The sequence below is a fragment of the Molothrus ater genome, chromosome 18 (genome assembly GCF_012460135.2).
Source record: "Molothrus ater isolate BHLD 08-10-18 breed brown headed cowbird chromosome 18, BPBGC_Mater_1.1, whole genome shotgun sequence".
Lineage (NCBI taxonomy): Eukaryota > Metazoa > Chordata > Aves > Passeriformes > Icteridae > Molothrus > Molothrus ater.
Window position 1 is genome coordinate 8,790,797 of NC_050495.2, and position 21,324 is coordinate 8,812,120.

Genomic DNA, 21,324 nt, shown 5'->3' on the forward strand with positions numbered 1-21,324 from the left:
AAGCAGCAGCTGCAGCAACCTGTTTTGAAGTGATCAAAAACAGCTTTGTGTTTTGTTTCACCAAGGATGTTTTGTATGCTTGAAGTGACTCTTGACATTTGTGCACTTTTTAGTACCTCTCTTTTTTAAAACCTAGGTATTAATGATAAAAACCTCTGAACATTTCCACACCTTTCCTGAGCTCTTGCTGAACTCCTATTTTTTTTTACCCTACCTTGTGGTGTTTAATTTATAAGCTGTTTTCTGCCAGTCCATTACTTTGAATAGCACTCAGCACAGCAGGATGCTGTTCTTGCTTGGCATTGATGTCCTTGCACAATAAAGTTGATAACACACAGCATGGAGCTGCTTGATCTGAGAAGAATCCCTCCTCTCTAGGAGCTTCTGAACTATATTTCCAAATACTGAGGCACAAAACTGGACTTAATCTTGAAGTTCTCTCACCTCTCAAATTACCAGATGGAATTAGAAGCTTTCTAAGCTTTCAGTAGGTAATATGCTGGGCAGAAAATTTGAAGCTTTGGGGACAAGGCAGATTTTATGTAAATTCTGAGAATCTGTGTGTTTAAACAGGAACAACTCAAATCTTGGAACTAATAAGATGTGACTGTGGTCACAAGGGTTTTCAGGATGAAGAAGAGACGAGAATGTTGACTCCATGATCAGAAGGCTTGATTTATTATTTTATGATATATGTTACATTAAGACTATACTAAAAAGCAATAGAAAGGAAAAGTTTCTTCATCAGCTAGCTAAGCTAAGAATAGAAAAGAATGAATAACAAAGATCTGTGTCTCAGACAGAGCAAGAGCCAGCTCTGCCATGAGTGGTCAAGAAATCCAAACACCCACAGGAGACCAATCACCTGTTGCATTCCACAGCAGCAGATAACCATTGTTTACTTTGGTTGCTGAACTGCAGCTTGTCACAAGGAAAAATCCTAAGAAAGGATTTTTCATGAAAGATGTCTGCGACAATAAGATATGGCAAGACCTGGTTGTTTCACAGGCAGTTTAATTTTGACATCATTTGACATAGTACATCCATCCTTATGAAGGGATTTGCTTGAGTGACTTGACATCCATGACACAATTTTCCAAAAGGTAGAAGGAGCCATCAGCATGGCAGACTTCCATTCTGAATTGGTAGCTTCAAGTTTTAAACAACTGAAAATAGCCACAGAATCACCATTGTTAGACAACTTTCTCTTGATGGATAGCCCTGTACTTAGACTATAATTGTGCTGGAGTGAATTAGATAGCAACTGTAAATTGGAAGGAGCTGGGTGAATACTAATGATGACTTGATCTATTGGGAAACACATTGGAGGATGCTTGTGTTCACCACTCTAATATTCAAAGGGTGAAAAAAAATAGTGCCCCAGGGTTCTTCCTTGAACCCATTTTTTCATTTTCTGCACCAACTAGCAAATGACATTTCTGGAGTAATTATGTAAAGTCAAAGAAACAGATCTCTGTATGTCTTGGCTAGTAAAAATACCACTGTTGCTGTTATTGCCTGTGATTGTAGTATTTAGAAGAATAAAGATCTTGGAAAATAACTGATCTTCCAAAGTTTCATTTCTTTTCAGGATATGAAGTGTAAGCACTGAGAGTGATGGCTTTTCCTTTGTGAAACACTCTGAGTTAGGTTCTGATCTTCTGAGTTAAGTTGTTATCTAAAGATGAGTCCATGGCACTCTATTTTTAAAGATAAAATTATTTGTAAAAAGGAAGTAGGAACAGCACATAAAATTCTTCTGCAGAGTATTGCAGAAGTGGAATAGAAATCTAGTCCAATTACACCTTTGCCACCAGAATCTGCAACAGCTTTTCATGCCAGTCAAGTGACTTAGAGGCTTGTTAGCATCTCTTTATTGCCCTGGAAAAAGTTGTCATCGTTGCTTTTCTTGGGAGACAGATATTCAGGTCAGATAGAAGCAATTTAATATTTGAAGAACACCAGTTTATTAAGCAGCTGACAGCGTTGGGCTTGAAGAAGTGGCTTGTGGTGGCTGCTTTGTGCCACTTCAGTCCTGGTTTCAGCATGAATCTGCTGACAAGGGCAGATGCTGAGGAAGGAATGAGTTCTGTTTCCTGGGTGGAAGTGATGGAACTCGCTTTGTGCGGGATCTGTGTAGCTGTTTTTCAAAGCATCTGGCATAAATTCTGTTAATTTAGGATGTTAGCCTGTGTAACCCTTCCTTAACCTTGCTTGTTAAAACCTGTGAACTTTTGTTTTATTCCTGGGGGAGATAAATTGTTAAGTCCTCGTGGGCGTTCTGTTTAGCTGCGGAGGGTCAGCCATATGGTGCTGCATCTGCTCTCACTTCTGAGAGGGAACTGATTCTTCATGTGTTTGCTTCTGACTGGTTCTTTGGGTTTAGCTGTTACCATTTAATGCCATGGGAAAATAGAGTTCCCCATGCTGAGCTCAGTAGAATTTGATAAAGCATTCTACATTAGTTAGCGCTATTTTTAAAGCCTTGCTATAATTGAAGATTTGCTTTTTCAGTGTCTCAGTATCGCTCTGAAAATCATAGTGTAAATAGTGCTACTGAACCATTAGGATTAAAAACAGATTCTAAAAATAGATTAGCCTTTAAAGTAATAAAAAATCAGTAATCTTCACTGTCAAATAATTTTACCATTTTGTGTCCTTTGAAATGTGTGCTGAGTTTCTTGGCACTGACTTCTTGCCTGTGATAGATAACATATTCTAATACTGAACACCAGAATTTCTGCTTTATTCCTGTAAGGCCATGTGAGCGTATTATGCACAGCCATTCCTTAATGGGTGATCTCTGTAGACATGTAATTCCTAGGATAATGTGATAATTAAATAGCCCTTGCTTATCCCATTAACCCAGGGCAGACTCAGTATGCTAGAGAGATGAATGCAGAGCGACTCTGCTGTTCCTGGGCTCCAGCTAGGGATTTGTTTTGCTCATCAGCGCCTACATTTGTTCCATGGAGTGCACTGTTTGATGTTGGGTCTTGTGGAAGTCTTTCCCCCAGGTAATGCAGTGAGCAGCCTGCAGCTCAGGGTTTTTATATTACCATGAAATTGCTGTGGACCTCTTGCTTTCCAAACATAGTCCAAAAAGAGAAAGTTTTATTGACGTGGTTTCATATATATTTCAAAGATATGTAGTTAAACCTGTTGAAGAAGACTGTGTAGCTTCTCTTTATTTGGGATCATGTCTTTGTTTGTTTGGTTTAGTGAGGCTAAATGGAGCTAATCAGCTTTAAAGGAAAATAAGCAGATTTTTTATACAGAAATGAATGTCTACATAGCACTGTGCTGGTTAAACCCTATTACCTTCAATAACATCTAGTAGTATTAAGTAACATACAAGCAGATATTTCTAATGCTTATATTGTTGGGTTTTTAACTTCTCTCTTTTTAAGGTTAATCTCTTGTTTCCACATTAATCATTCTTGGTGCCCACCTCCATCTTTCTCTAAGGTTTCTCCCCACCACCATGCCAGCCTTCCTGCTTAGGAACCTGCTAGTTGTGCTGGCTATGGCCCACCCTGCCTCCACCTGAACTGGGTGCTCCTTATTTACTCCTGGTAGGCACATGGAGCCCTCCAGCCCCTTTTCTTGAATAACATCTTACACTGTGTTCTTCCTAAGTTACTGAATCTGGTGGTCATGTGCACCTGGTAACCCTGACACTGAGATGAGGGGGTGTGGGGGTTTATTTCAAAAGTCATCAACTAACTTTTCCTTTAGAAGCTTGAGAGTGAATAAAAAAAAGCCTCGTTCTTCTGGCTGAAGATCAGTCTCCTTTCCTGGTTTTAATTACATCCTACATCTCAGAGCATGTTGGAAAGTGTATTGGAGGAGTTGTCTTATGTCCTTGAACACACAGCTGAGGAACAAAGCAGCTGGGGAGTGGGTAGTTCTGTAAACAGGAGCAGATACAATGCGCTGGGGATGATGCATTTGCTGCAGCAGTTGAAATGATGAACAGCAAGTCCTGTGTACAATTGCAGGCTGGTGAGAATCTGCCAAAATGTTTCATTTACCCTGCACGAGTGTGTAATGGCTTGTTGGTTCTTTTCAATTGAAGGTAATTCAGTTACCTGCTGAGTAAAATGGCCAAGCTCTTACTGCAGGGACCTGCCATCTTTGCTTACCCGAGTCAGGTATCACATATGTCTTGAATTAAAACCCAGAGAAAGTTTAATAAAACGAAATCTGCCTTTGCTTGCATCTTTCACCAGTACTAACTATTGCTCCTGGTCCCCAGGCTTGACAGGGGACCAGAGAACTTACCATGGGAAGGAGAACGTGGACTCGAGGCACAGTCGGGGGAGAGGAGCAGAGACCACCCGCTTCCACACCGTCAACGTGGCTCAGCCCGTCCGCTTCAGCAGTAAGTTGCAGACTGGGAAATCTGGGCCATCTTTCTTTAATTAATTAATTAAATTAATTAATTCACAAATTTAGGCTATTTTTGAATTAAAAACTAATAATCTTTTCTGTTTCATAGCTTTTGGACCAAACTTTGACATGCAATGCTATTTCAGGTGTTTGTGCATTTCTTTTATATATGTCCTGCATGGTTTATATAGCAGACCAGTACATGCAAACAATACTATGTCCCTATTAATCCTCTCTTTGTGAAACCAGAGTTGCAGTTTTCTGTTACAACTCATTGCAGAGTTGTAAAAAGGATTAATAATAAAGGATTAAAAAACCAAAAGAAACAAAACAGAATAAAGAGGCTTGAGAACAGAACTGTGAAATGCAATGAACAGAAAAGAGTTTCTGAATTTTAAGTTTCTTAGGCAATTCAAAATTAATAGTGCAGGTTTAAAGGTCATCCTCCTGTCCTGTGATTCTTTCTGCTAGCCCATGGGCCTATATCGTCTAGAAATGCCACAAGGCTTTTGTTTCAGGTTCCCTTAGTTGAGTTAATTGAGAGAAAGCAGAGACAGCAGTTCACACCGTCACCTTCTTATATTCCTAAAGATCTGCCTTACAGTGGTGATTTTTCCAAAGCAACCAAGAATTTCCCCAGAACTTCTATCGTCTTCAGTGATTCACTCTGGGGGCAGGATTATATGAATACTGTGAGACTCTAAGAGTAGGTTGAACACTTCACAGCATGTTGAGTGTATTGCTAATCATCTAATAGAAAGACAGTCATTAAATTGGCCACTTCTGGCGTTTTTGTGCTGCTTATTTTTGCTTGGATTAATCACATTTATTGGTTTTATAAAGATGTGCAAGGAAATGTCTTCCACAGTAGATGGTCAGTCTTAATTAAAGATTTTAAAGGCTGTGACAATGTGATGGGACTTTACTAGGAGCTTAATCTTTTTAAAAACATGTAAAAAAATCAACATTTATCAGAAACTGTGGTAAAGTAACTCTCCAGGGATCTGTAATGCGTGCACCTCCTTCTCTGGAGGTGAAGTGTATACACTGTTGTGTTTACGTGCCCCAGTGATAATTGATTAGGATGCATTACCTTAAAGATCCTAATTTGGGGGGAATGGTTTCCCTTCTATTCTTCATGTTTCCTAGGGAAGTGCCCAACAGGATGGCACCACTATGAGGGCACAGCCAGCTGTTACAGGGTGTATTTAAATGGGGAGAACTACTGGGACGCCGTGCAGACATGTCAGCGGGTGAACGGGTCCCTCGCCACCTTCACTGCAGACCAAGAGCTCAGCTTCATCCTGGCACATGAGTGGAGCTTGGAAGAAAAAGCATTTGAAGAGGAGGACGAGCGTAGGTGAGTAGGAAGAAAAGGACAAAGATCTCATGTTGCAGAGAATGGTTTCTGTGTGCTGCAAATGCTGGTGGTTCAGTTTGTGTAGAAAATCTAATGATAAAATTTACATCAGGTGAATAAGCCAGTGTGAATGTGCTGGTTGGCTGTTAGGCAGTGCCTCATCTCTAGTTTATGTTTTAATAATTATTAACAGATAATTCAATTCAGCAGAGTCTTTTTATCAGCATAGTCTTCTTATCTTCAGGTTGTCTTAGCAAGGTACAGGTATTCTTGAGCTGCATCAGGGAAGGTGGATTTAATAATGACTGCTGCTGCACTGCTGTGTATAGAAATAATTATGTAAATTTTTCAACAAAATTTTGATTTCTATGAAGTACCTGTAGCTCTAACAAAGAGCAACTTTGAGATAGGAATGAAGTAAAAAGGCATTTTGAGTTGCAGCTACTGTGTTTGGGTGGTTTTAGATATTTCTTTCTGTTAGTTCACAGCAAACAATTCCTTTTTCTGTGTATGGGTTTTTTGTCACTCCTGGCTGCTGTATCAGATCACCAGGAGTGGCTGAGTAATGGTGTGTTTCTGTCTGTGAAGAGTTAAATGGTTTGATCCAGAACAGTCTGACCTAAGTTGTTTATGCTCAGAAATACTTGACTTCTGGATGCTGCTGTGTGATTTTTGGGTTTGAGATACTGAAATGCTGCCATGACAACAGAATAAGGTGGTGTTTGTGAGTAGAAATAAAGGACACAGTCAGTTATAATTTGTAAACCTAGAAAACTAATAAGCATTTTATCAAGTATTTTCCTCTGTTCCTCAACTGTAGTCTCTCTACATTGCTTTTACATAGGAAGACATCAGAAGATTCTGTGTAATTTAATTTGTTACTGTGTTTTTGGCCTGTATCTTTAGAATGTAACTTGATTTGCAGGTTCTGGGTGGGATATCAGTATGTGATCACCAATAGAAATCACTCTCTGGAAGGTCACTGGGAAGTTGCTTATAAAGGTGGGTCTCTCAAATTGCTGCTTACTGCCCATGAAAATTGTATTAAAGCATGAATATGATTTTAAAGAACAGCATGACTTCTTTCACTGGTAATGTTGAAATAGTATAGGTGAACTGCTTGGCATCAGAGGGTAGAAGTGGAAGAGTTTAGTACTCAACACACATCTTATTTTAAAGTTTAAGTTTTATGGGTTTTCACCCTGGCATGGAAAGAACATGTCAGTTTATTTGGGCTTTCCCCTTGATTAAATGAGAGACGGGGAATTACTCTGAAATTTCTCATTCTTTGTGGTGAATGTTTAGATGAACTGCTGATTCCTGGTTCTAGTGCTTGCAGACTAGTGGAGCATGTTTGGAGGTTTTAGCTTTTTAAAAATTGGTAGAATTTTGCATACTAAAACAACACACTTGAATTTTGCAGAATTTACACAAATTTTTTCTTTCTTAAAGTATTTCAGGTAGTTTACTTAAACCATGTCAGAATTTGCGTAATCCCAGGAATATATATCCTTTTATATGAAAAACTGAACATTAATTTGATGGGTGTCACTGGCTAAACCCTTTCAATTGCAAAACAAGCAGCTCCCTCTGCTGAAAATGCAAAGCTATGTTTCTACACCCTTTATTATTAGCTAATTCAGTAGTGAGATTAAAGTCATAATACAAACTCTTATGTGTACAGTTGCTGTTTAATTCCTGTACTGGTTTAGATAATGGAGAAATTATAACAAAGGTGTTGTTTTTTAAGCATCAGCACTGTGAATTCCAGTGTAGCATTTGAAAACTAATCTGAATAGGTTTTTTCTCACGCATAGTTTTCAGTAGCCATGGATAATCTGGAAGGAAAACTCTCCTTTAGATACAGGCACATAATTATGATCAGAATTTTCAAACAGTTGGGTCTTGAAAAAGACTTCCTTTGACACATGAATACAAGGATTCCCCTTAAAAGGACCTTTCTTTGCTCTTTGGAAAGCTGACTGCACTGCCATCTGCTGACAGAATGGTCACAACAGGGAGGCATGAATTACAGAAAAATCATTGTAACTTTATCATTAGTTTTATTTAATTTGATGCATTATATGAATTTAAACCTTCTCAATAACATATAATCTTCTGTTTTTAAGCTTTGTATTTAACAAAGAGATGCCTCTACAAAGTAAAGTACATAGTAACATTCAGTAGTTTGTGAAAAACTTTTCTTAGGCTTTTATTGATGCAGACTCTGAATTTCTAATACCTGTTTGAAAAGCGATTTAGGCTTTTAAAGCTTGAAAATTTTAATTTATTGTTGTGACATGTGGAACACAAGTCCTCCAGAAAATGCCCTCAGCACCTTTTGCACTGTTTGGAGCCCATCAGGATGCTGTTTCATGATTGAAAGGACCAAACTGTGGATGCCCTAGTGCATCCCCCCAAGCATGGAGCAGCTCTGTGAGGGCTGCACAGGCAGATGCACACCTTTGGAAGCACTGGTGGGTGCATGGAGTGCCATGCACAAAATTGCTGTGTGGGTTCTTGCTCCACTGGTAGCAACTGTGCCCAAACTCAGCGTGGTTTGAGGAGGTGTATGACTATTGTCAGGCAAACCCCATGGGGCTCTGTGAAGCAGCACTTGTGGAGATGTTGGAGTATCGCTTCTGGTTCAGAGTGACAGAATTACCCAGTACTTTGAAAACAGCAGCCTCTTTTCTATGTGAGTCACCCCTTCCCTCCCAGCTGTTTGCCCTCCCCCAGAGCAGTGCTGGTAATGGGAGCTGGTGCTGGAGGACTCTTTGTATTGGAGTTGGCGTGCAGGAAATGGGTGATGTTACAGAGACTCTCTAAAACTTTACATACCCACAGGCTGCTAATGCCAATGTATCTTGTTCCAGGCTCTCCTGAAGTGTTTTTACCCCCTGTCCCTAAATTTGGTACGGCTATGTCTGAAAAGGAAAACGTTTTCTGTGCCCAGTTCGAGTACTTCACTTCTCCTGCCTTCCGGCACAACGGTTTACACAGCTGGTATGCTGAAAACTGCTATAAGAAATCTTCATTCCTCTGCAAAAGGAGTAAGTTGGGTTCAGTTCAGTGTTAACTGTGCTGTGTGTTTAAATATGCATATAATAAGTAGCTGGAAATTGTTTCATTACCCTTTCTAATTTTGGCCCAGTGAATTAAGGAAAAAAGGGTGGAGTTATATTTCTGCTTGATTTTAATAAATAAGAGCATCATAATGTGTGGCTGTCACACAGTACAGAGTTCTACTAAAAAGTCATTAGGCAGCTGTATCAGCCCCAAAATAAACTTGGGCAAAAACAGTGTTTTGTTGTTTTTCTTAAATGCCTTGTTAGTAAACATTGCTCTTAAGTTATTAATTTCACATTAAAATGAGGAAACACTTATTTTAGAGTATAGCAAATTCTACTAAATTCTTTCTATCTAATTATTAGACCTAGAAGGGAAAGACAAGTGGAGCTGACTGACTTAAAAGTGGAAAAAAAAAAAGGCTTTTGTTCTGTATCTTCTCTATCTGCATTCCTGTACTCCAAAAGCCTTGATACCAGCAGAGGTCTTTGCAATATTATCAGGTAATCTTAAACATTACCTGATAATAATACCTTAAACATTGCTGGGCAGGGATCAGGATGCTGCTAGGACAGTAGAAGCACTATTGCGTGGCTCCCTTTTAAAGTCCTGGCCTGTTAAAAGGCCTGAAGATTTGGTCTAGAAAAGATACAGCTTTTCTTAATTCCATGGAAGAGGAAGGGAGCTGCAGCAGGCTTTGGCAGTGAGGTTAAACTTCTCAGACCACTTGCTTTCCTCTGTCTTGGAGAGGATGCTTGAAAGTTTGTCAGTTCCATTAAATACCTAAAACTCCCCTTGTCAATGAGCTGAAAATCGTCTCTGAGTCCCTGGGACCATCCATTATCTTTTCCACTCCCTGGAGACCCTTTTTCAGAGTTCTTCAGTGTGAAGGCCTGGATTTTAACTGGTGTTCTGCTTATGTTTACTAATCACTTAAAACAACAAATGAAGCTGGATTCCATGGACATTGCTGTGCCTGTCTATTCTAGGCCAGACCTGTGTTGATATCAAAGACAACATTGTGGATGAAGGCTACTACTTCACTCCCAAGGGGAACGATCCCTGTTTGAGCTGCACGTGTCACAACGGGGAGCCTGAGATGTGCGTGGCTGCCCTGTGTGAGCGGCCCCAGGGCTGCCAGCAGTACCGCAAGGACCCCAAGGAGTGCTGCAAATTCACCTGCTTGGACCCAGGTATGACTCTGTTACAGTTTTGTCAGTAAAAATCAGCTGAGTGCTCTGTTTGGGTTTCTTTGGGTGTAGCTTTGTTTGAAACAGCACATCCTTGCAGTGCCTCTGTGGTAATGTTCCTCACTCAGGGCTCACCAAATGTGGTGGTGTTCGCAGGGGTCCCAGGACAAGGGAAGAGATGAGAATCTTGACTCCATGTTTCAGAAGGCTGATTTATTATTTTATGATATATATTATATTAAAAGAAAATTATATATTAAAACTATAATAAAAGAATAGAAGAAAGGATTTCGTCAGACGTCTAGCAAAGAACGTAAAGGAATGGAATGGTAGTAAAATCTTGTGACTAACCAGAGAGTCTGAGACAGCTGGACTGTGATTGACCATTAATTAAAAACAACCACATGAGACCAATCAAGTTGCATTCCACAGCAGCAGGTAATTATTGTTTACACTTAATTTCTGAGGCCTCTCAGCTTCTCAGGAGAAAAATCCTAGCAAAAGGATTTTTCATAAAATATGTCCATTACATGCCTCTACATTGCTGGGTACAACCACCCCATGGGGAAGGGTCTCAAATCATGGGAAACATTTCAGGCTGTGGCTGGTAAAAATTAATTATCCCTGATGCTCCTTAGAAAGGAGAAGCAGTAGTTTATTTTCAGTTTGGAGGGGGATGATACTGTGGGTTTTTAGTAGAGCATCTGGTACATTTCCTTTGTCATGTTTAGTTGTCATGAAAACAAAACACTTTTCTCTTGAGCACTAATTAAGCATATTTTTCTGGTCATGAGCATATTTATCTGTGTGGAAGTGTTCATGCAGGGATCATGTGGGAAGCAGAGTTTTTTAAATTAAATAGTTTCAGTAATAATCAGGACCTACAACCTTAATTATTGGATTTGGCATATCAGTGCAGGTTTTTGTTTTGGATTGATTAAGTCAATGAAGTTGACTTTGAACTGTTTGTCAGTGAATGTTTTGGGGTGCAGATTTTGGGGAGGTTATTTTTCTGTACAGAAAATAAATTTACCTTGCTTGGAGTTTACTGTGAGAGCGGTCAGATACTGGAGTAGATCATGGAATTGCCTTCTGTGCAGATATTCAGTGCCTGGTTGGACTCTGTCCTGCACAGCCTGCTCTAGCTGATGCTGCTTGAGCAGGAGTTGGACTAGATGATCTCAGGATGTTCCCTTTAACCTCAGCCATTCTGTGATATTGGTTTTATTGGTATTTTAAAAGAACCTAATCTTATCTGAGTGCATTAAGAAACTATTTTTCTGAACTCCTGTGGAAAACACAGAAGGTCAGCTTTTCCATCAGAGGCTTCTATTTCAATCTGTTACGAATAAAGGGGTGCTTATTGGCTTCCAAATTTGCAGTCTTATTGGTCCTAACTAGAGAGATTAATCATTAAAGGCCACTGTCTCTCCTTGTGTCACATTTGTTCTGAGCTTTAAGCTTAACAGATGTTTGCAGCTAGTGTGGCAGGTCTGCAGTGAAAGAGTGGGGAAAAAGCAGGAGTCTTCCTCCCACTCTTATCAGCTGAGTTAAGACTTGGGCTTCACTTTTTTTATCTGCAGGAACAGTGTCAGCAAAGCATCATCCAGCAGACAGGATCAGATGACCTGGGATAACCTCGTGTCATGTTCTTTAATCCTTGCTTATTGCTGTGGGTCTTAACTATTTCATGAATACTGATTTGAAGAGTGTATTTTACCACATCCTTTCTCATCCTTAAGCTCTTCTTCTGTATTGATGCTAAATGAGACTCTTTCATTATACTCTAGCTTGAAGTGTTCTGGTGGATTTTTTAGAAACTTAGTTTTTTAGAGAGGAATTATCAAGCAGTCATCCAACTTCTTTCATCATGAAGTTGCTTCAGCTAGTGATAAACACTGAAAATTTTAAATTAAACATTTCAGTTTTCCTTCTGGGTGGTTATAAATGACTATTCCAGATGACAAAAATTAATGAATTACTTTCTTTAATCAGCATGTATTTATCTTTGTCCGATTCTTTCATGTATCTTCCCTAAGTTCTGTTGCAAAGGAAAGAAAACAGTTTACTAATCAACAGTAAGTAAATTAATCACCCAAGGAGAGACCTGGGGGAAATAAATCCTACTGTTGGGTTGGCAGGTAATCAGCTCTTGCAGCGTGAGCGGGTGAGCAATGATTACAAGTGGTAACAAATATTACTCAAGGACTTGGTAGTAGGGGGATTTTTCAGTGGTAGGTGTAAGCTGAGCAATCCCAGCTATACTCACTTAAAAGATGCTTCTCATTTAGCCAAAGATAAATAGCAGAGGAATATTTTGAAACCGAGATAGTCTGTCTATTGCTGCTCCGTGTTGTGGTAGAAAATAATTTTTCTCTTGTGGCTCTTGTTAAGACAGACCTGCAACTGTGAAAAGGTAGTAGAAGAAATAAAATACTTGGAAAGAACTGATGTGCTGAAGCTTTTCTAGTGACTGAACTGGTGCAGTTACAGGGCATTACTGAGGGTAAAAACAAGTTTTCTGAAATAATTAATTTTGTATTTATGTGGGCTTCAGATGTCTTTGGTGATCTCAGTCCCATCCTGGAGTCCATGCCCACTTCCTGCCACACATTTTTGCACCTGCACTGTACTGTGATGTGGTTCTTTCTCACAGAAAAGTGCTGCCCTATCTCCACCTGGCTTCTCTTCTCCAGACAAATCTTGTTCCCTCTCATGGCATGTTAATACCAATAGTCCTTGGTTATTAACAACAGTTCTTGTCTCTGTTATTACTAACAGTCCTTGGCTGGCTCCACAGCTACCTGGTTGTTGGTGTTTGAGACACACACATGAGCCCCTTATCTGGGAATTGAGAGATCAGAAGGATCCCACTTTGGGCTCCTGTTTATAGGGTCACAAGAGAATGGGCTCTAGTTGTAGTAATTTTCCATCCTGGCTACAGTTTGAGTCAGGGTTTAACTTTCTTTGAAGGTACAATAACAAAAATACCACTCCAAGTGGATTGTTATTCAGGCAAAAAAAAAAAAAGTTTCCAAGGCTGTTCATTAAAAACCAGATGTTCTTTAGACACCTGTTAGTTCCTGGGAACAGACAGTGTTTCTGATAAGCTCAAGAGGGCTTAGCCTAAGTACAACTCATCAAGGTCTAATGAGCATTTCTCAGATCATAGTGCAGCCTGCAGAGGGGGGATGCAGCACCAGAATCCATCCCATGACTAAAGTCAGCTTCTCTGGGCCTCTGCACCTATGAGTGTATTTTACTGAGGGCCCTTCAGTGTTACTGACAGCCTTGAGTATTCTGCAGGGATGATGGAGTCGGTGTGGCCATGAGATGGAGGAGGAGCAGGGCAGGTCTGTGGTGTTCAGGAGGCTGTGCTGGTTGGAGGTGTGTGACTGCAGCAGTTGAAGCTCTGTCAGTGGTAGTTGCTAAAGGGTTTGACAGCACCCAGGCTTTTGTGCTGCACAGCCGGATCTGAGCGGGTGTAATGTTGGAGCTTTATGCGTGGTGCACTATTAAATGGATTCCTTCTTGCCAAGGAGGTGTTACATAATAAATGCCAGCCTGTTAGCCATGGACTGGAATGATACAAATTAGGTGGATTTTTCTGTTACTAGCATGTGTAGCAAACTAATACTTAAAATTTTTGTAGAGCTAAAAGCCTTCTTTTACGAGGAATCTTTGCTAAAACTTCAGTTGCTGTTAGTGAAAGGAAAAGTATGGAGTGGGTGTGGAGAGGTGGCCAGGATCTGGCTGGTTCCTCTGGTAGTGACTGGGAAGAGGGGCCATCCCTGCTAGTGCTGGCGTCCTGTAGCAGTAGGTGACCATGTTGTCAAGCCACCTCATCTGTTTCTTATCCACCCCTAACCTGGGTGTGTTTCTCATTCAGAACTCTTCAGTGGGAAGTTAGTGCAAAGAGCACAGTACATCATCTTTAGGTCATTTTTGTTTGTGTAGAGTACCTGTGTGTGCATGTGCTGCTTAGGCATAACCAAGGGGGATTAGTTGAATTGTGAGAAATTAGTGCCTCTTGTGCCTGGTGATGGGAGTACAGTGGTAATTTATTCACAAGAGCCTTCCCTGTGTGGGTCTGGTTAACAATGGGATAAAGCTCTCCAAGTTCTGAGCTCCTGGGTCTGTTTCTTGTTCTCCCACTTGCTTTTGGTATGACTCTAGGTAAAGGTTTAATTCCCATTCACCTTAATCTCTTCAGTTCATGAGTGATTATAACCATGTTCCAATCACTTAGTGGTGCTGACCAGCATACTGGTGACATGTGGAATTTAGATAGCCACATCTGGGTGACAGTGACAATGTTCAGAGATTTTTTTAGTGGAAATGGAAGGGTTAGGATGTTCAGAAGTTATGTAGTGTATATATATGCCAGTTCTCAAGCCTTTTCCTCTTTAGTATAATATGATCAGCCATGCAAGGGAAACAAGTGGATGTGCAAAATGCCACTAACCTTTCTTTTTTCCAATTTTCTGAGGCCCAAAGCCTTCAACGTTTTGCCCCTTTTCCCAAGGAAGATATTCTTAGAAACTCTCAGATCTTCTTGCAGTAAAAAGATAAATCACCTGATGATTCATGATTTTCTTATATATTTGAAATACGGAGAAGTGTTAAACCAGGCTAATGAATCTCCACTCTACGTTCATCTCTCCATTACTGACAGAAGAACATCAAGAGAAATGAAGCTTGAACAAAAATAACAAGCTGTTTTTCTATGTTTGATGAACAGATGGCAACAGCCTGTTTGACTCCATGGCCGGTGGAATGCGCCTGATCGTGAGCTGCATCTCCTCCTTCCTCATCCTCTCCCTGCTGCTCTTCATGGTGCACCGGCTGCGCCAGAGGCGGAGAGAGCGCATTGAGTCTCTGATTGGAGCTAACTGTGGGTATCAGCTCTCTCCTTGTGCTGGATATTGACACATGGGGATATGGAAAGGGGAGAAATGTCATCATCTTGCCTGACTGTGCCTTTGTCTTGGTGGGGTCTTCAAACTTGAACTTTTGTAGTGGATAATGGAAGAATATTTTTGTTTGCATGTGCTCCAAATCTGAATTACCTCTGTGTGAACAATAGTCTGTAGTTTGAAGAGGTTAGAGTCAAATTTAGATGTGATGCAGGACAAACAGACTGGGACCAGGTGGGCCTGGGTATTGTGTAATTGCAGCAAGTTGACTTGGATGGGTTATGTAAACTTTTCTAGGTCTTCAGGAGACCTGAGTTCCTGGGGTGTGAAAAGTGGAAAAAAAGTGTTGAGACCTGACTTAAACTGAAGAAGACAGCACGAGATAAAGTCACTTACTCCTTTTCCTTCTCTTGAAATAGTGCACCATTTCAACTTGGGCCGCAGGATGCCTGGTTTTGATTACGGTCCCGATGGTTTTGGAACTGGCCTTACTCCACTGCATCTTTCAGACGATGGGGAAGGTGGAGCATTTCATTTTCATGATCCCCCTCCACCCTATACTGCTTACAAGTACCCAGATATTCAACATCCTGATGACCCACCTCCTCCTTATGAGGCTTCTGTCAATCCAGACAGCATCCTTTGTTCCACTCCAGGTACGCAGACAATGATTTCTCTTTTCTCCCACTTTTTCATTTTGGCTAGAGGATGGATTTTTTTAAGCTATAATTATGTGTTTTAGCAATTGTGATGGGAAAAGACATTTTACCAAAAAATCTGCAATATCTGTGATGGAAAAGTCTTTCATTAAAATGTATCATTAAGCTTGGTTTTTCTCAAAGGTTTTTTGAATCACCTAAATTAGCAGTGGAATCCAATCTGTAAGCAGTTTACCTCTTAAACCTTACCTATTTTTGAGCCTGACCTTGGATGGATTAGCTGGTTACCTTTTTTTTAACATGCTGCTACCATTTTTTGCCTTTTGAAGATAGGTTGATAGACTTTGGTATTAAGAAGTAGAACAAATGTCAAGTACAAGAGATTCTGGATAAAATGTATCCAGCCTCTTCTCTCCTCCCTGCTTCCCCCACCCACACCCCCCAAAAATTGACCAAAAATACCACTGTCTAATGATTCACCCAGTGCTCTTCAGTTTTGCAGCTGTGATATTCACATACTGTAGAAATCATTCCAATTTGGGATTTTGCAGCAGCATATTTCACAGGATAAGTGAGCCTGATTAGTGCAAGCATCTTATTTATATGTCAAAGTTTTATTTTTGTTACACAATTTTCCTCTTTTGCAGTCTCATCTTGTTGTGCATTAGCTCAAAACCAGGAAAAACTCAGAGCTCCCAGAAATAGGGATCATAAATCTGTTTGGGAATGTGAAATGGGAAACTTCACGTTCTGATTCTGCTTGGTTTTTTGTCCTTTGCAGATGGAGTTCTTTCTCAGGCTGTGCAAAGCAGTCCTCCATCACTAGGAAACTGTGATGTATCCCCACAGCTGACAGAGGGGTCGCTTCCTCCCTCAGTTGGTCCTTCTCCAGTGGAGCTGGAAGACTCTGCTGACAGCAGCACCTTTCTTGTCCCTCCTGACACACCCATAAATGAAAACACCCCAGCAGAAACTTTGACAGGCAGCCGCCACAGCCACTGTTCCCTCAATACTATTGTATAAAGGAGTGAAGCGCCCAGCACCGCTCAGAGTTTTAGCAACTGTTTGCACAGACAAACACTAATCCGTGGCTTGAACTTCAGAAGGAATCTCCACTTTGTTTTTCAAACACTGCTTTTATGTTCTAGATTAGGATCGTGCCTCTTGTTTTTTGGCTGTCGTTATTCATTCACACTAATCAATTTGTCCTGTAAATATGGATTGTACAACTGCTCTTTTTTTCCATTGGCTATGGAAAGGAGAGCAGAGAATTCCTTTGACTTCTGAGGAGGTGAGAAGTATGGGTAGTTTGGGTTTTTTTCTTAACCTGAGAGGAATCAAAATCTACATCAGAAAAAAGCTGCTTGGATTTGGCTGGATACCACTGGACCCAGGAAACAGACAATGGAAAAGAAGGGTGGGGGCAATCACTGTTCAAGCAGAGAAGATGGAGCTGCAGAGGACGGGGCTGGGGGCCTGTTTTATGGAGTGGGACACATGCCATCAAGAGTTACACTGTGTAAAACACAGTGCCTTGATCAGAACACCAGAGGAGCTGGAGCAGGAATGGTCTACACAATCTGTGACAAATGGGTACTGAGAAAAACGGGATTTGCAATTACAGTTATTTGTTGTATTTTTGGATAAACTTCTGGCCCATGAAGAAAACTGGGTCTGTGTGATGTCCCTTTAGTAGAACCCTCACGTGTGTTAGGAAATATTTTAGGGAAGAGATGGGGGGCAATTAACTTTGATACAGCCTGAGTTCACTGTGTGAAGCCCCTGTTTGTTCTAATCCCATAAGTATGATTGGGGTATTTTCTCTCTGGTTTAACTTCTTTACAGTGAATGGTTGCACAAAATTGGCCTGGATACAAGACCACTGTTCTTGCTTTTCTTATTGCATGCTATATTTAGCATGTGTGTTCCCTCCCCTTCATTTCACTTTACAGTTCTACAAATATCACTTAAAAATGGTGATCAACATGTACTATAGGTGATGTTTAATTCTAATTGGACACCTCTTCCTTATCTCAGTCCCATAAATAGCCAACCCTGTTCTAGAGATTTCCCCTGTGCCCCTCAAGTCATTTATCCAGGTCCCACAAGGGGTTATAATGAGGTTAGTGTACTTAAATCAATAAAGCAGTTTGCTTCAGTCTGATATGTCAACTTAAATTTCCCCCTCGTATTGAACTCTTTAAGCTAAGTTAATTTACAGATGGCAAAGATTCATTCAATCCCTCACGATACCCAAAGTCAAGCACTGTTGGTTTTGATAATGAGTATAAAATAATCTTTACAGGCAATTTTAAATTTAAGTTTGGATTTCAGTGTACAAATAGTTTACCCTTTTCTCCCATACTCCCATTGCCTCTGCTTCTCCTTGACTTACTCTAATAGTCAGCAGATGAGATGAATTTTAAGGAATTTGTAAAGAATGCCTCTTGTGAGCAGTCTCCTGTTACCTTATGAAGGGTACAAGCCTAGAGGGACAGGAAGAAAGCACTGCATGGGGCTGTGTATGTGATCTATTTTTCTAGTAATGATGAGAAATCATACTTGTATGACAAATCCTAACCCACTGTTGTGGTTTCCCAGTGCAGCTGACTCTTTCCCCATGGAATATGCTGCTACTTTCTATTCCCTGTCTTGCCTATAGGCTTATACTGTACTTGGGGATTGGTCTTGACAGTTCAACTCGTTTTGCACAGAAAACTGTGAGTTTGGTTATCGAGGTCGTATCTGGTGTCTCGACTTGCAGACACTGCAGACAGCCCTGACTCCAGTGAGAGCGTGAATCGCAGTTCTGGGAGCGCTGCTGGCACACGAGTGGGAGGAAGCACTGGTAGGAAGCCTCTCTCTGCCTGGAGCTGTTCCACCACCCCATCCTGCTCTCTGCTGTGCCTGGCTCCAGCAGCAGTGGTACGAAACGAGAGGAGCAGTTCTCCACCCTGTGGGATCTCTGACCAAGTCCTCTCCGAGTTCCAAGTCCTGGTCTAATGAAGTGGATGGATAGCAGTAGTCAGAACCATGCATACAAATTATTGAGCATTTCTGAAGTATGAAAATAAAGCGGGTTTTGTGCATTTTTGAGCACATTCATACGTTTTATACATTGTATGTACTGATTTTTCTTTAGTTTTATAGGTACGAATGCGTGTGTGCGTGTGTGTGTTTCTGGGTGGTGATATATATATATATACACACACATATAATATATATATATATCTATACATACTGTAGACAGTAACCTTTGTGCTGTGTCCAGCTAGGTGAAGCTAAGCACTGAGATAGAAATTAGGCTCTAGGGTTAATACTTCTCTCAAGCTGGCTACACTCTCTTGTAGGACAGGCTGTGATAGCGTACACTTAAATAGGATGCAGAGTCTATGCTACTACAATCTGTTCCTGAAAAATTACTTTGTTAGCAATGCAAAGTAGAAAATTTCCAATTTCTTTTGAAGCCAGATGGAATATTTGTTCTTTGTACTATCCTAGCGCAATAACAAAAGGCCTTTTGGCTTGGTTCAGTCTCTGAGGCTGTATTTTGTGGCTGAGGTGAACAGATACCTTACCTCACACTTCTCCTAACACTGCGGGAATCTGTTCAATATTTTTGTATTTTACTTTTGGTTCTGTGGTGAATTTTATTTGCAAATAAGCTTTGTTACAACTGGCAACTTCATTGTGGCTCCTGGTTGTAGCTATTCCAAATGGAGGCTTCTTTGTAGAAGCCTCAGTGTGATATTTTCCCTATTGCTTCTGAGCCTTTCCCACTTGTATATTGGCAGGAGGCTGCTATTTTCTGTTTTCTCCTATCCTTCTTCATCTTAAATGTAAACAAGGGAAATTCTGCCTTGAATGGAGCAGCTCACTAAGTACAGCTCATTTACCTCTCGGTGAGCTTCTAATTTGGCAATAAAATTGTCATTTACTCCTCCCTTTTAATGCAGCTTTTTCACATTGAGTACTTTCTCTTGGAGTAAGAGCCTTTGTAGCAGAAAATGTCTCAACTACTCAGACTGCTGGACCAACTGGGGAAGAGTTAAGTTTTCTTGACAACAGTGGACTTCTCAGCAAACCTTCCTTGCCCTTGGCAAGGTGACTGGTGGGCAGTTTGTCCAAGGGCTGATGACAGAGAGTTGGTGCTTGCCCAAAGAAAACCTCTCTGGTTTGATTGCCATTCAGTGCTGAGATCTTTGGAGTTACTTTCTGCATTGATTTTTCCCCACTGCCATTCACATCTCTGGATGTTCTTCTTGACATCTGGCGCATCCTGAATGTCCCTGCAGCCCCAGCAGGGAGATGGCATTGCCACATGGTTTCCAGCAGCCTGGGGGAGTCCATGGTGTGTTTTTCTTGGGCTGCCCTTGACTGCAGTTGTTGTCAAGTCCCAGCACTTGGTTCTGTGCTGGGCTGGTCTTGTCCCACTGTGGCCTCAGACAAAGCTGCTCCTCAGCTCCCCTGTTCTGTGGTGCCATATTGAGGCCTCTGCTATTCCCTAAGAGCAGCCCCAGACACTATGGTTTGTCAGTGATGCCCATCCACAGTCCCACAGCAGCCTCTGGCTCTGTACTGGGAGAGTTCAGAGTTAAAATGTTACAGGGGTGGTGGGTTCTGTTGTGCAGGATCAGCACCATCATTCAGGGGTGCAAGGAGCTTGTCTGTGTAGTGTTCAGTCCTGTTTAATTTGAGCCTCAGACTGTTCCTTCAGCCATGCACAGCAGGACACTGATCTAGATGAAATATGAAGTAGGTGGACATTTTCTTCTGAAGGCTGAATCTCGCAGTTGGTGGGTGCTCTGCCTCCACAGGTGCCATGGGGTGATGGCCTGTTTCAGTACTTGGGGGAAGAAAATGTTTTTTGTGACCAGTAATTATTACCATTCTTTTCCCATCTCATGTTAAATGAATTTGAACCTGGTACTTAAAGATGTTTTTATCTTTCAGATGTGACTTCTCAGTGGCAAAACACTGATGTTTTAATGTTGCCTCGTACAATCCATAATGTGCATCTCTTTTTTTCAGTTGCTGAAACGTCTTTTTTATCCCTAGCTAAGGAACATGTAATATGCAGAAATTTCTTTTAAGTTTCCCTTGCAAGTTGGGAGCTGGACCATAAAATTAGAGCGGTTGAGTGTAGAGGAGGTGAATCAAAGTTCATGTTTGCTTCTCATGTTCCCCAGTCCCAAGTGAAATAGATGTTTCCTTGGAATAGATGCTTTCAGTGATGAAGATGTGCTTCCCCCTAATAACAGTCAGCATTGCCTGCCTGCTACGGTACCACATAGCTTTAATTTTCTAGGATGTGCCCCTCGAGTGTTGAGTGGGTCAGGGTTGCTGCCAGCAGAGGTGGCTGTGCTGCACCATCCCTGTGTGTTGGGCTGAGGGTGCCTGGGAGGCTGTGAGAGAATGAGACACTGCTTTGTACCTTCCTCTGGAAAATCATTTTAGCCAGCGCTGCACTTGCAGGCTTCTCCTGTGTAGTTGGTTTGTGACTGGACTTAACTGTGGCAGTGTATAAAAGATTTTGATATTCTGTGAAATACCATGTAGAATTTAAATTTGATACTATAATAATTGAGTCCCTGTGACACTGGTTTTTGTTTTTAACTTCTTTGGGGTTGGCACTAATCTCTTTTTTTTTTCAAGATGCTGTGAGAAACATTTCATCCAAATGCCAAATAAATTGTGTTCTGTAAGAGAAATGCTGTGTTCCAATGTCTCCTGATTTC

At 41.0% G+C, this 21,324-nt stretch overlaps 1 protein-coding gene across 2 annotated transcripts in view; it reads left to right on the forward strand.

Moving 5' to 3' along the window:
- The window catches only part of DGCR2 (DiGeorge syndrome critical region gene 2), a 45,924-nt gene extending 24,627 nt beyond the window's left edge, over positions 1–21,297 (forward strand). The window contains exons 3-10 of one of the 2 annotated variants that reach the window (XM_036393031.2): positions 4,259–4,384; positions 5,533–5,752; positions 6,678–6,754; positions 8,629–8,805; positions 9,811–10,014; positions 14,753–14,905; positions 15,347–15,583; positions 16,368–21,297. In XM_036393031.2, coding sequence (XP_036248924.1) covers positions 4,259–4,384; positions 5,533–5,752; positions 6,678–6,754; positions 8,629–8,805; positions 9,811–10,014; positions 14,753–14,905; positions 15,347–15,583; positions 16,368–16,609 — 1,436 coding nt within the window. In that variant the 3' untranslated portion in view covers positions 16,610–21,297. The remainder of the gene's footprint in view (positions 1–4,258; positions 4,385–5,532; positions 5,753–6,677; positions 6,755–8,628; positions 8,806–9,810; positions 10,015–14,752; positions 14,906–15,346; positions 15,584–16,367) is intronic. The other variant, XM_036393032.2, reaches the window with a different exon arrangement.
- The last annotated feature ends 27 nt before the right edge of the window (positions 21,298–21,324 follow it).